We start from the raw sequence: 13,838 nt of genomic DNA, 5'->3' as shown, positions 1-13,838 counted from the left end.
GATGCTCTTGTTCTCCTCCCTCCGGATGCCGATCAGGCAGACACCATACCTGTGCCAGGAGCATGGGGTGGGCATTCACAGCTGGGAGAAAAACCCCTCCGGGGCTTTGTCCCTGCACAAAGCACCTCACAGCACCCTCCAGCCCCAGCCCTGACCCCCAGGGATGCAGACTGGCAGATACCCCCTGCCCTCACTTCTTGTGTGCGTGGAAGGCAGCGTAGGTGAAGCTCTTCCCCTCGTACTCCATGAAGAACTTGCTGTCGCCCATCCGGATGTGATACACCTCATTGCCTGAGCAGCGCCCGTACATCCTCTGCCACTGCTCCGGGGACTCCTGGCCCTCCCTGCAACAACAGCAGCAGCATGTCAGGAGGGACTTCCTGGTGCTGGGATGGACCCCCCTGGTGCTGGGATGGGACCCCTCATGTGCCAGGAGGTACCTCCTGGTGCTGGGATGGACCCCTCCTCATGGTGCCAGGAGATACCTCCTGGTGCTGGGATGGACCCCCTGGTGCCGGGATGGGACCCCTGGTGCCGGGATGGGACCCCTCATAGTGCTAGGAGGGTCCTCCTGGTGCTGGGATGGACCCCTCATGGTGCCAGGAGGGATGCCCTGGTGTCGAGATGGACTCCTCATGGTGCTGGGATGGGACCCCTCATGGTGCTGGGATGGGACCCCTCATGGTGCTGGGATGGGACCCCTCATGGTGCCGGGATGGGACCCCTCATGGTGCCGGGATGGGACCCCTCATGGTGCCAGGATGGGACTCCCTAGTGCCAAGTCAGGACATCCCAGTGCTGGCACAGACTGTGGCACACCAGCTCTGCAGGCAGAGCTGCATGGCAGGAGCACTAATGATCTCTGCAGCTGCCATCGAGCCAGGCAGCAGTGAGATGACAGTGACAAATTGCCATGAGCTGTTGGAGTTTGCTGAGGACGAGCTCGTTTTCGTTTTGGGTTTTAAGTGCCTTTTTATTTAACGAGAGCTCCCGTGGAGTGCAGAGGGAGTGTTCAGAGCCCATGTTGGCAAACAGCTCTGAGCATGGGGTGAGAGTCATCTGGCAATGATGTTTTGTAACTGTTTTGATGGCACTTTACCCAAAATCCAGACATTTCTGACTGGCCAAGGAGTGCAGGATGCACACCACTGCTCCACTGGGCTGGCAGAACCCACCAAAAAGCCTACAGGGTTTGGGTTTGCTCAGGCCATGAATTCACCTTCCTGTCAGCAGAACAATGCCAGTATAAAGACATTTTTATGCCCAGTCTCTGGAAAGTCATTGCCCAGCCCATCTGCACTGGTATGGTCACCCTACAATATGGACATTCACTCCCAGCCTCGATGAGGGTCCTAGATCCCATTCTGCTCCCCCAGACCTTCTCCCTGGGCTCAGAGCCCCTGGTTCTGCTAGGCAGAAGCTCAGGCAGGGCAGGCAGGGTTAGGGGAGGGCAGGGTGGGAAGAGACAGCACTCACTGGCCACGGGAGGTGTGCACCAGCAGCGTGATGAGGGTGGAGGTGGCAGGGCAGACACAGTTCAGTGCCAGCATGGCATATTTGCACTCCTCTTCGCAGACAACGTGATCTGAAAGGTAGAGAGGACCATCCCAGGTGGGGAAGGGGATAGATGGTTTCCCTGGCCACAGTACCTGGGGATGTGATAATTTTGGGGTGGTGCTGGGGGTCAGGTGGAACCCAGGAGGGCTTTCAGCTGCTGAACTGCCCCACAGCCCTTCCAACTCACCTGCAAACTTGACATGAAATTTGTTTTCTGGCTTTAAGATCTGAACGTAGAGAGGACAGTTTGGAGCAAAGTCTTTGACAGCCCAGGCCCTCAGGATGGTCTGGTGGTCCTGGCCAAGGAGAAGAGCAAGAGCTACTTGGCTGATGGCTTATTTTCCCCAACGCTTCTACACCTGGGATGAACTGCAAAGCACCCAGTCACCCTGGAGGCATATGGCAAAGATTTCTCCAGCACTTGCTGCTAATGGGGGGATAACTGCCCCCTCCTGTTCCCCAAAACCCAGCACCAATGGGAAACCAGGACAGCAAAAGGAAGGTGAGTCCACGTGGGCTCAGATGCCAGTGATGTTGCATGTCCCAATGCCATCCCTGAGATTCTCCATAGCACTCAACCCCAGACTCTTGCCCTGGCTGCCTCCAGCACCCTCCTGTGCTGGGCAGAGGTGAGATGCAGCCATCACCCCAGTCCCTTCTGCCTGAGAAATGAAGCATCTCTGGCTGTGCCATGCCCCTGTCTGGGCTCACCGCCGCAGTGCGATCCACCTCGTTCCGGCTGCTGAGAATGAAACAAGCTTCTCCATTGTCCATCCTACAAAAAGAGAGCAGAAATCTCATGAACCGCGTGGGCCAGCAGAGCTGAGCACTGCCCATACCAGCCAGGATGCTTCCAGCCCCCCCCAGCCCCCAGTGAAGGCACATAGGGACTCCCAGCATCATGCATCTGTGCTGACATTACTGGGGACCCTCCTCTGGGGCTCTGCAGGCAGCTCAGCAGCCTGGGGTGTGGGGATGTGCAGTGTGTCCCTTTGCTCACTTGGCTCTCATGAGGTCCTGGTCCTTCAGTGCAGAGCCCTGGAGGTAGATGACTCGCTGGGACCACAGAGGGATCTGCAGGACCCGTCGCACCTGGATGTCCATCTCTGTTGGGCAAAGGATCACCACATAGTAATCCTGGAAGAGAAAGGCTGGTGTGGGTCACTGGTCCTGCATCCCAGCAAAGCTGTGAGCCCAGCAAGGGTGAGCATTGACCAAGCACCACATGGCAACATGCCTGGCCCTCACCTGCAGGCGTGGGTGGGCATAAAACTCATTGAGGAAGTCCATGAGGAGGTCGATCTTGAGGGAGCTGACACAAAGGACGACGTGTTTCTCCGTCTGGGCACGGTGACGGCTGTAATTGCCTCCCGACTTCTGCCGCTCCATCCACAGGTAGACAAGCTCCTCAAACTGCAAACAGAGGCAGAGAGCTGATGTCCCCATCGACAGGGCTGCCCCAGGGCAGGCTCTGCATCCCTCTCCATCCTCAGCTGTGCAGGGCTAACCTGGAGCGGCAGCACGACCAGGGCCACACAGATCATGATCACCACGAGGAGCTGGGAAGGCCAAATCTTTGGTGTCACATCTCCATAGCCCACGGTGGAAAAGGTGACGATGCAGAAATAGAAGGACTTGAAGAGGGAGAGCTTCTCACCTGCTCTTTCTAAATGTTGGATGCCACAGGTCCTGAAGGGAGAAAGCCCCATCACAGCAGGTGGTGTCCTGCCCAGGAGACAGGGCAGCATGACCCCACAAACCTTCAGTCCAAAGCCATCTTGCTAAACACAAGTGGCTCCTAGGTTGCCCTGGACCTGAATTGTAGCCACAATCTGCCAAGCAACATGTTCATGGCCACAGCAGCAGGATGTGCCATGGACTATGAGCACCACTGAGCTCCAAAATGACATGAGTCATCCACATCACAGCATCGCCTTGATTGCCAAAAACTCATGAGGCTAAAAGCTTCATTTCCCCTCCATTCAGCAACTTAATGGTGTAATATGCCTCAAGCCCAGTCCACGGGAGCCAGAGGAATATTCAAAGCCTAATTCAGAGCTAAGTAGCCAGTGTAGAATTAGGGAGGATAATGAGTTTGATTTAGAAAGTCCCTCCCAATGTTCAGCGTGATGGGAATGAAGCAAGGCAGGGAGGTGCAAGCCCTGCAAGAGCCCAGTCAGCCTGGGACATGCACAGCTGGTTTCCCTGGATGAGGAAGGTGGTTTAGTGAAATGAAGAGCAACACTCACCCCGTGAAAACGAGGCACAGGAGAGTGCAGATCAGAATGAGCACCTGGTTAAACATCGCAGACTGAGTCCTCTGTATGGCCCTGTGCAGGTCATTCTGGGGAGAGAGGAGAGAGCTCAGAGAGGCTGAGGGAAATCCTCCTCCAAACACCAACTGCTGTCTTGCTGGCTCCAGCAATGCCCCCTCAGATGAAGGTCCAGCATTTGGCCCTTGAAAAGGGATGTGCATTCCTGTGAGCAGGTCTGGGATCTGCTGCTGGGAGATACAGCTTCCCCTCCCAGCCCCAGCACCCTCCAACCCCCGAGGAGCCAGGTGAAAGGGGTGGGATGTGTCTGGTCACTCACAATCATGTTCTCCAGAGCATACTTGGCCAGCCAGCAGTTCAGAAACACAGGAATGAACAAATTCCGCAAAGGAGGCCAAAATATCTACAAAGCAAGAGTTGTTCACAGAAAAATCCATACTCTCTTAAAAAATAAAGCTATAAACACCCAATTCCAGCCCTGTCTAGAAGGATCCATCTCCAAGCTGAGCTATCAAACACAGCCCAGCTCCCCTGGCTGCAGCAGAGCAGCTGAAAGTGGAGGATGAGTTTTGGGATAACTCTCCAGAGAAAGTCATTACGTTGTAAAATATTGAAGGCAAAATTTCCTGCCAGCTTTAAATACCACTTGGGCAGAGATCCATTTTTCTTGATTTCACCACCAAAACTACAGCACTTACTACACTTTAAGCTGCTTTCAAATGTCACCGGGAAACACTCACCGTGATAATAAATGGCACCGTGTTGATCATCTCCAGGATGAACGAGATGCGAAAAATCTGTTCCCAGATGTTCCCCTGAAGAATTCAAATTTGCCAAAGGACAATTAAAACAATGACACTGCACAGACTCTGCTAGATGAGATAAATATGCTACAGGAGCCAGAGAGATGCTCTGGTTTGCCCGAGGGAGAGATTCAGTGGTGTGGCAGGCAAACTGCGGTCAGGAAACATCCCAAAGGCTTCAGCCCTCTCCACTGCCACTGCATCCCTCTGTCTGTCACTGCTGCTGCCCAGAGCTAGGGGACAACAGCGTTTCATGCAAGGATGGAGAATGAGAGTGACTGCTACAGATCACTAGCACTCAAACCAGGGAGTGCTGCAGGGTCTGAATCTCTTGTGCCAACTGCTCCAGGGTCCCCAAGAAGATGCCATTTGTTAAAATCACTGGGTTTGACATTTTAAGGGGCTTTGGGCCAAAGGAGTCAGCTTGTGCCTCTCCCTGTCTGGCCTGGAGCAGTGCCCACTACCTCCAGAGACAGCAGATCTTGGCACAAGCAGAAGCTCCACGTCCTCAACCTTAGGAAACTCAGTGTGTGTCAGTCTGTCCCTACTAAAAACAGTGACCCTCTGTAAGACAGGTCTGAATTTAAGGGAAAGTGGAAAAAGAAGAGATTCTGCTCTGGACAGCACTGATCCTGCAGGGGAGGAATCTCAGAGGGGGAATGAGAAAGGAGAACAACCACAGCCAGCTGAGACATCGCCGAGACAAATGTTCTCCTGGGATGCTTCAAACAGCTCAGAGCAGGAGAAATGAACTCACACTGAGAGGCAGAGCCAGGCTGGGCATCGCTGCCCCCCACCCAGCCTGGGCACTCACCTTGTAGCTGAGATAGATGAGCAGCATGGTCTCCAGAAAGCTGATCAGAGCGATGCTGACCTGCAGACACAGGCAGGGAAGGCTCTCAGGGCTCACTCCACGCTCTGTCAGTCCATCAGAGCTTGCCAAGCCCTCCCTGCCCTGTGCCCTGGGGAGCCTGTGAGTATCACAGGTGGGGGCAAAGCTCCAACCCAGCTCCTCTGTGCTCCTGCACGACCATGCCAAGGTCTGGGCTCTCACCTGCACTGCCCACAGCGGCATTTTTCTATCCACCCAGAAGATATGTGACCTGCAAAGGAAATCCAAAACAGATCCAAGTTGTAGCCCAATTATCAATGTGTTTACCCCTCACCCAATACAAATCCAAGGGCACTGATGCAGTACCCAGCACAGGTACTGTGTTCCCTACTGCACAGGGAATAAACCATTCCCAGGTGTGCAGCCACAGGCACTTGCCAATGGATTTGATTCTGGGATGCTGCTCCACATCCCTTGAGCTGCCCCATGACCAAGAAATGGCCACAGACCAGCACCAGCCACCTCCATCCCTGTATTCCCACATCCTGGCAGAGCCAGACCCCAGTGCTGGAGCAGCTCTTGACTCACCAGTTTATATTTGTGGACTGGTTGAACGTTGTGTAATTCTGCTTTTCGCATTCCCAGCTAGGAGAGAAAGACAGCAGGGAAAAGCAGTCAGTGAAGGGCAGGGAGGAACAGGGATGCTCAACTCACTCCCCAGGCCCACAGGGTGCCTTCACCACTGGGTTCAGTTGGAGGTGGAGGCACCTGGACAACCCTTCCAAGGATCTAAACACACTTGCCTCTATAGCAAGAGCTTTCCACAAGAGCCTGTCTCACCCAGGCAGCCCTGACAGCTTATTCCTGGGGAATAAGACCCATCAGGTAACTCAGCCCTTAGCAGAGATGCTGTGGAATTCTGATATTCACAGGGCATGGGGCTCCCTGGCACAGTGTGGAACACAGGGAATTGGGAACTGGGAATTTACCAGATTACAATTAGCAAAAGCTGCTGAGCTTCATCTTCTGGGACAAGGCTGGCTGGGCCCTGAGCACCCTGCCAGGCAGGCAGCACTGGGCCAAGCTCTCCCTGCCGTGCTGCAAGGGATGTGTTCCCACTGGCCAGACTTTCTCCTGCCACAGGAAAGTGGAATTCCCTGAACTGCAGCTGTGCTAAACCTTTCAGGGATGAGCATCTATGTCCTGCTTCATTCTCACAGGTCTGAAAGCACTTTGGGAACATGAGGATGTACTTGGTAGTCTGCAACCTTTGCAAAGAGAAAATCCAATTGCTAATTCTCCAAGCTCTTGGAAAAAAAAACCTCACATTGTATGTGAGTAAACAAAGCAAGGACATATTAAAAATAGGCTTATACTGATACCCAGAGCGAAGCTGATGTATGGAATCATCTGTCACCTCAGGGAGCTAAACAGCACAAAGTATTTCCCTCCCAGCCGCTTAAATGGGATTTAGTGTAAGCGTCTTCAAGGGCATCAGTGTTCAGAAAATACTTGCACAGCAATGCTCTGAAGCCACGAGCTCTTGCCTGTGTCTCAAGGCCACGTTGCACCCCTAACTGAGCCAGACAGTGTTTGGAAATGAGCGTGACCTGAATTTTCCCACCACCTTTTCCCTGTGTGCTGCGCAGGGTCAGCACATTCCCACACACCTGTGCACGGAGTCTGAGCATGGAGCAAAACCCACCAGCCTGGGAAGCTGTGCTAAAGCACCAGTTCAAACAGCTGGAGGGAGAAAAACCATCTTCACCCTCACTGTGAGTGGCTGTCACCACATCCCTGCTCAGCCCTGCCCGGGGTGGCTCTGGTGGCACTCACCAGCCTATGCCCTCCTCAGGGTTGTCGAGGAGGACGCGGACGATGTACAGGAGGCAGGTGAGCAGCTTCAGAGAGAAGTTGAAGAGCCGAATCCTCAGGCCTGTGGTGGGAGGGAGCACAGTGTGGGCAGTGTCCCCAGGCACCCCAAGCACTCTGGATACCACTGTACACCCTGCACACCCCACACATCTTTGCACAGCCCCAGGCATGGCAGGACCCCTGTGAGCCCCAGGGCAGCTCACAGAGTGCTCACATTTTGCCCAGGGCTTCACATGTACTACCCAGTGTCAGATAGACAGGAGAGTAACATAGAAATAAATAACGAGTCAGCTCCTCGCTGACCCCAATACATGGGAGAGACAGATAAGGAGCTGCTGGAGTGTATCCCTCCCATTAGCAGCCACCAAACCAGTGCTTGCCACACTGCAACCAGTTTGCAGGAGCAAGGACAATGAGCCAAAGCTGTGGGTTTATCCACCCTCCCTCCCCAGCCAGTTCATGAGGTTATTACTCAAGTGACAAGTGAGAAATTCATCACATTTTCATTAAAAACTTCCCCGTGGGCACCCTGTGGTGCTGTGCTCCAGCTTTTTAACAAGACAACAGGATGCAGGGAGGAAAAGAAAATGGGAATTTATAAATTAAGGAGCAGGCTCCCTCTAGACAGCTAATGACATCTCAGAGAAAGAAAATAAAAACACCATTAGTCAAGTGGAGGCTAATCTGGATGGCTGAAGGAGGGAGTAACTCACAGCCTGCCTCGGCTGTCCCCATGGCTGCAGGGAGGCACCATCAGCTCTGTGACAGCGATATTTCCACCCTGAGCCCCTCAGACATCTCCTGATGTCCATCCTGCTCCCAGCCAGTTTGCCCCATTTAATTTCCCTGCTGTGGCTGCTCCCAGAGATCAAAGGTGGCAGGAGGCATCTCCTTCCCACCCCCCCTATGCAACCATGTCTCCAAACCAAGTTGGCCAACACCAACTTGGCCAAAGGAAGACCAAGATGCAGTCATAGCCCTGGGCTGGGGACACGTGAAGACACAGCCACCAGCAGATGGCAATGGCTTCTCATCCCACAGGACAGAGAGGACAGGGTTTGGTTTCTCCCAAAGACACACACACTACGTTTGGAGCACTCACTTGATCGCTGGTTTTTGATGAAGAAGAGCTTCAGCCGCTCCTTAAAGGTGTTTTCATTCACATAGAACTCGACCTGCACCCTGTGGGGAAAGCACCCAGAGGAGTCCATCAGCAGGGTGGCAGATCAGACCAGGAGCTGCCCAGGAGCCCTGTTCCTCCATCCCAGCTGGGTAACCCCCCTGAGCAGCCCACAGACACCCCCAGGCTCAGCTCTAGGCTCCCAGCTGCTCCCACAGTGCCAAATCACCAGTACCACCAGCCACGAGCACCAAAATGTGAGCACCACTGGTCACTACCAAAGCAGCAGATGTGACCCACAGGGCCAGGTCTGCTTTGGGCTGAGGGTTTGCTTTCACTCACACACAACCAGCTGACATCAGACTTAGAAACTTCTTTCACACACACTTTACAATGTTCAAAACATCTCAGAAAAGCAGTGGCCTTGCAGAAATCTCCCACAGAAATGTTTTATCAGCTCCAACACCTCCAGCTGCAGTAAAGCAGGAGCTGGTGAGGGTGATGTACCCATGCCCTGGCTCTGTCCATGCCCTGGCTCTGCCTGGACAGGGGAAACATTCAGCATCGAAGCTGTTAAAGAATAATTCTGCTCTGAAAGGAGAAATTTTCCCTTTGTTGCTAAGATACCACATTTGGTCATTCCAGAAAAACCCAGGAGCTGACAATCAACTCCAAACATCACTTAGCATCCGGAGCCACTGGTGACTTGTGGCACAGGGACAAAGTGAATTATCCACCAGGGTAATTCAGACTCCAGCAGGAAGGAGCCACAGGTGAAGCCAAAAGTATCCTGTCTACTGCTGTGTCCACCACGGACACTTCTTCACTGGCTTCTCCTGCCTCATCACTGACCCTCACCTACACCCTCCTACCTGCCCCACATGCCACGTGGATATCCATGACATGTGGATGGGGGAAAGCATCACCAAGGCTGGAGGCTCCTCCCCATGGATATTAGCAGGGTGTGGGATCAAACCCACCTGGCTGAAGGGTGTGTGGGCACAACTGGTCTCAGCTCATTTGCCACTGCCTCTCCTGGTACTTTATAAACTGCCACAGCCCTTTGCAGACTCACTGTTCACACCAGGCAGGTTATAAATCCCACTGCTCCTGCTAAGTGCCTGTGAAATGGGGTCGGTTCCTCCTGCCTTGGCTTTAGACTCAGCAAGACAAAGTCTGCTTATTACTGGTACAGCCCCTAATGATGTTAAGTGCAATGAATTAGCCACTTCCCTATTCACCATGTTCAACAAGTCTCTTAAGTAAGTGCTACTGTTATTACTCTCTTTTTAACTGCTTGGAAGAGGTCATCAAGATCTCATTAATCAGCCATATTCCCCAGCCAAGGCATAGATCAAGGGGAGCAAACTCCCAGTCACTAAAGAGATCAGCCCAGTTGATTCTGCAGGTGCACACAAGGTGCAGCTCCAGCAGAACATCTCACCTGGCACAGCCTGATTTATTGGAAAGCAGCTGCTGCTCCCCCTGACACAGGGATAAACAAACACTTCCTGAGGATTAAGGCTGAGCTGACCAGGCAGCAAGCTAGGAAAGAGGTTTATGAGACCCTCATTGCCTGGGGATGCCTCACCCTGAGCCCTACAGCAGCCTTAGAGGCAGGAGGGTGGCTGGAGAGCTTCTGCACTGAGCCTCCTATGTGTGCCCCAGCCGCAGTCCCTGGCAGGAGAAGGGAAAGGGGAGGAGGGTGGGCAACCACAGCTCCCACTGCAGAGAGCGAGCAGGGGAATTTATGAGCACTGGCTCCCCAGCACCATGCCTCAAGAGCAAACTGCATTAATGCAGAGCTTCAGAAGCTCAGCTTTTAACACGTGTTAAAATTAATTGTTTCCAAAGCCAGACTTGGCAAATAAGTTTTTTGTGCCAGGGCATAAATCAGCTGCCACAAAGTGCTCACAACATCGCACACAAGGCAATTGCTCTTTCTCCTTATTAAAAATGCCCAGGAAATGCTGAGAACTGGCTTTCAGCTTCGACAGGAGCACTGAGCACCCCATTCATCAGAGTCCCCGAGGACTGAGAGCCTTGGGGAGACAGAGACTTCAGGGAGCACGATTCCTCTCCCAGACATTCGCCTCCGTATCAACGAAACAAACAGCAGCATAAATCTCTGTCTGCAGACAGATGGTTCACTGATCTATAGCTCTGCAACCCACCTCGAGACAATGAACGTAATTGCTGACAGATAAAAGAACTGAATGATTAGATCTAACTTTTTTTTATGACAAAGTAGCCCATATTCATCAGTCCTAATGGCTGCTGGAGGCAGGAACACTTGGAAAGCAGCTGAAGCAGGTCTCAGGTGGGGGAAGGGAGTGTTTAGCATTGCAAAGAGGGGAAGGAATAAGAATGCAGAAGGAATATGCTCTTGTGCAGACAACCTTCCCTGGCTGTGAGCTGGGCTGAGCCCCTGGAACTGTAGGGATGTCCCAGTCTGGCACTGCCTCTCCCTCTGCAGGTGAAGCCACCACCACATTGGCCCAGGGCTGAACTAGGATGGTTTTTACCAGGCAGCAGCACCATCCAAAAGTATCAAAGCTCCTACTCCGTTTCCAGCTGAGGGAAGGAGATGATATCATGTAAAACGTACCCTTTAATTTCACTGTCAAGAAGTTAACTTGAAATCAAAATCAAGTGAAACTCTGACAGTGTTACCACCCCAAAACACACCCTGACAGCTCTGCCTTCAGAGCAGCTCAGCCAAGATGATCTGCTCAAACTGCTCCTTTCCTGCTGCCATGGATGGGCATCCCTCTCACCAGGAGCATCCTTCCCATGGGCCAAGCATCCTTCCTACTAGCCAAGCATCTCTCCCACTGGACAAGCATCCTTCCCACCAGCCTAGCATTCCTCATACTGCTCAAGCATCCTTCCAGCCAGCTGAGCATCCTTCCCACTGGCCGAGCAGCTTTCCCATCAGTCAGCCAGAGTGGTGCCAGTCCAGCCCAGGCAGCACCAGTGACCTGCTGTGCAGGCAGGGAGCAGGCAGCACACTGCTCCCTCCACTGAACACCCCCTGGGCTGCACAGATAATGATCACAATACAAGTTTAGTTCTAAACCCTCTGCTTGGAAGTGTAATTACTGCTATTATGCACTTCATAATGCCTGAGCGATTTCATTTTCTTCGCTCCGTTATTTATTGTTCTTTATTAATCTAAGATTAGAGGCAATTTGTTGTAAGATGATGAGTTCCCAAAAAAAGACACAATAGTTTGTTCAGAAAAGTGCAGGATGCAAGGCCAGGATGAGCACAGCCCAACCCACTGGCATTAACAAAGACATTAAGGAGCACAGTCCCAGCTCTATACCTGTACCTTCCCCAGGGAGTTGGGGACAAGTATATTCCCCTTACAGAGAAGTACACCACAAAAAGTAGCAACCAAGGTGCACCCCCACACAGGCAGTCCAGCCAGGACAGGTTTCAGTACCTGGGAAGTCCATGAGAGACCAGTGGCAGAGTCTGCATGGTCCAAAAGGCCAAGTATTCCAGACAAGGGAAATCTGTCCATTTTTAGTTATTCACTCTCATCCCACATCCCTTAGTAGATGCAACACTGAAGTCACTTCTCCCCTCATTCTGTAGAGTCTCAGATGATCCCCATGGATCACAGCAGCCCAGCAGGTCCTACATCAGCCTCTCACAGGCACCATCACAGTCACCACAGCTACCTTGGCACCATCACATACATCACAGCACCATCATATCTACCACGGCACCATGGTATCTACCATGACACAATCTCAGCCACCACAGCAGTGTCACAGCCCTGCAGCACCAGGAATGAGTTTGCTGAGCTGCTGGGGCCGTGGGCTGAGCACATGCCGAGGCACAGCACAAACAGTGATTAGCAAAATTGAGTCCCACATCAATAGACACACTGCGCAGGGAGCCAGGATGCTGTGGCACACATTGCCCCCCGAGCTCCAAAACTTGTTCCTGCAAGATTTCATGTATTTACCATGGGAATAAATCAGGGGGGGAAAAAAAGCCCATCTCCTGTTTTATTATGGAGTGTGATTTTTGCCCAAAGAAACAAGTGATATTGCCAACCACTCTGCAGCAAATTAAACTCAGCTGGGTGCAGGTAATGTCATCCTGGTTCCAGCAGTATCACTGCAATTTTATTTTTGGGGGATGAAAAGCAAGCTCCAAGCAGCCAGTTCTGGAAAAACTCTGCCCAAGACCGAGGTTGGCTTCCAGGGCCACTGATCTTGCACCTTGAGAAGGGCAAAGCCCTGAACTCATCCACACAAGCACTTGTGTACCAGTGGGACAAGGGCTGGGCAGGAGGCACCACACTGAGGGCACAGAGTCAGGGCACAGGCCCTGATACACACTGCAGGAAAGGCTTCACCAATCTGTAGAGATATAACAGAAATCTGCTGCTGGACTTTTTGTTCTTTTTTTCCTATCTATTACTTTTTATTAGGGAGGACATTGCAATGGAAATGGGATTTTTATTGATTCCTCGTTCCATGAAGGCAGCTGTAATCCCTCTCCAACTGTATTCAGCGGTTGCAGAGCTCATTTCCAGGCATCAAACCAAGCACTGGAAAAGCAAGAACACACTCAGGGGTTCAAGTTGATGATCAGAGAATGGTTTGGGTGGGAAGGAACCTTAAAGACTATCTCATTCCAAACCCCTGCCATGGGCAGGAACAACTTCCACTAGCCCAGGTTGCTTCAAACCCTGTTCAGCCTGGCCTGGAACACTTCCAGGGAAGTGCTCTGCAGGAGCCTGATCCAGACCTCTCCCCGTGGGGACTGAGGGCTCTTGCTCAGCACTATCTGAGCACACACATCCCCAGTCATGCACCCTGGGCATGGAGACATTCTCATCCCTCAAGTCCTCATCCCACTGCATCTCCAGTCCAAAGTCTGGCTGCTGCTCATGGCTGGGCAGCAGCACCACTTGCTCTCAGTAAAATAATTATACTACCACAGATTAAAACCCAAAAAAGGAGGAAGCAATGGAATAACATGCTGGGATTTGTTTGGCTTATTTGTTGTGCACCACTGGAGACTGACACTCATGAGTCTGCTCTTATAATTGCTTGTGCTGATGAATCTGCATTGCTTAATTAGGGTCTGTGCATGGAGCCCATCATTAATGGGCAATCACCAATTTGTGGACAAAGATATCACTTATTCCCCAAGAAATGTGTCTGTCCCTGGGTGCAGATAGTCCTCCCCATGGTGGGAATAATTTCTGAAGGGTTTGCCGGTGCTGCACACAATTCCATGGTGCCAAGAGCAGTAAAGGACAAATCTCATGCTTATCAGCTCCCTAACAAGCAGAATAATCATAGAAAGACCATCTCATTCCAACTCCCTGCCATGGGCAGGGACACCTTCAA

At 52.2% G+C, this 13,838-nt stretch overlaps 1 protein-coding gene across 1 annotated transcript in view; it reads right to left on the bottom strand.

Moving 5' to 3' along the window:
- Positions 1-13,838, bottom strand: part of KCNT1 (potassium channel, subfamily T, member 1) — a 37,001-nt gene that overhangs the window by 11,641 nt on the left and 11,522 nt on the right. The window contains exons 3-18 of the mRNA XM_009074699.1: positions 8,443-8,522; positions 7,302-7,401; positions 6,054-6,110; positions 5,688-5,736; positions 5,448-5,507; positions 4,571-4,645; positions 4,150-4,233; positions 3,807-3,901; positions 3,066-3,246; positions 2,806-2,970; positions 2,558-2,694; positions 2,269-2,332; positions 1,745-1,853; positions 1,477-1,585; positions 195-344; positions 1-49 (exon numbers count right to left, since the gene is read on the bottom strand). Coding sequence (XP_009072947.1) covers positions 1-49; positions 195-344; positions 1,477-1,585; positions 1,745-1,853; positions 2,269-2,332; positions 2,558-2,694; positions 2,806-2,970; positions 3,066-3,246; positions 3,807-3,901; positions 4,150-4,233; positions 4,571-4,645; positions 5,448-5,507; positions 5,688-5,736; positions 6,054-6,110; positions 7,302-7,401; positions 8,443-8,522 — 1,564 coding nt within the window. The remainder of the gene's footprint in view (positions 50-194; positions 345-1,476; positions 1,586-1,744; positions 1,854-2,268; positions 2,333-2,557; positions 2,695-2,805; positions 2,971-3,065; positions 3,247-3,806; positions 3,902-4,149; positions 4,234-4,570; positions 4,646-5,447; positions 5,508-5,687; positions 5,737-6,053; positions 6,111-7,301; positions 7,402-8,442; positions 8,523-13,838) is intronic.

The sequence above is a fragment of the Acanthisitta chloris genome, unplaced genomic scaffold (assembly GCF_000695815.1).
Source record: "Acanthisitta chloris isolate BGI_N310 unplaced genomic scaffold, ASM69581v1 scaffold2535, whole genome shotgun sequence".
Classification (NCBI taxonomy): domain Eukaryota; kingdom Metazoa; phylum Chordata; class Aves; order Passeriformes; family Acanthisittidae; genus Acanthisitta; species Acanthisitta chloris.
This window is presented reverse-complemented; position numbering and strand designations above follow the sequence as displayed.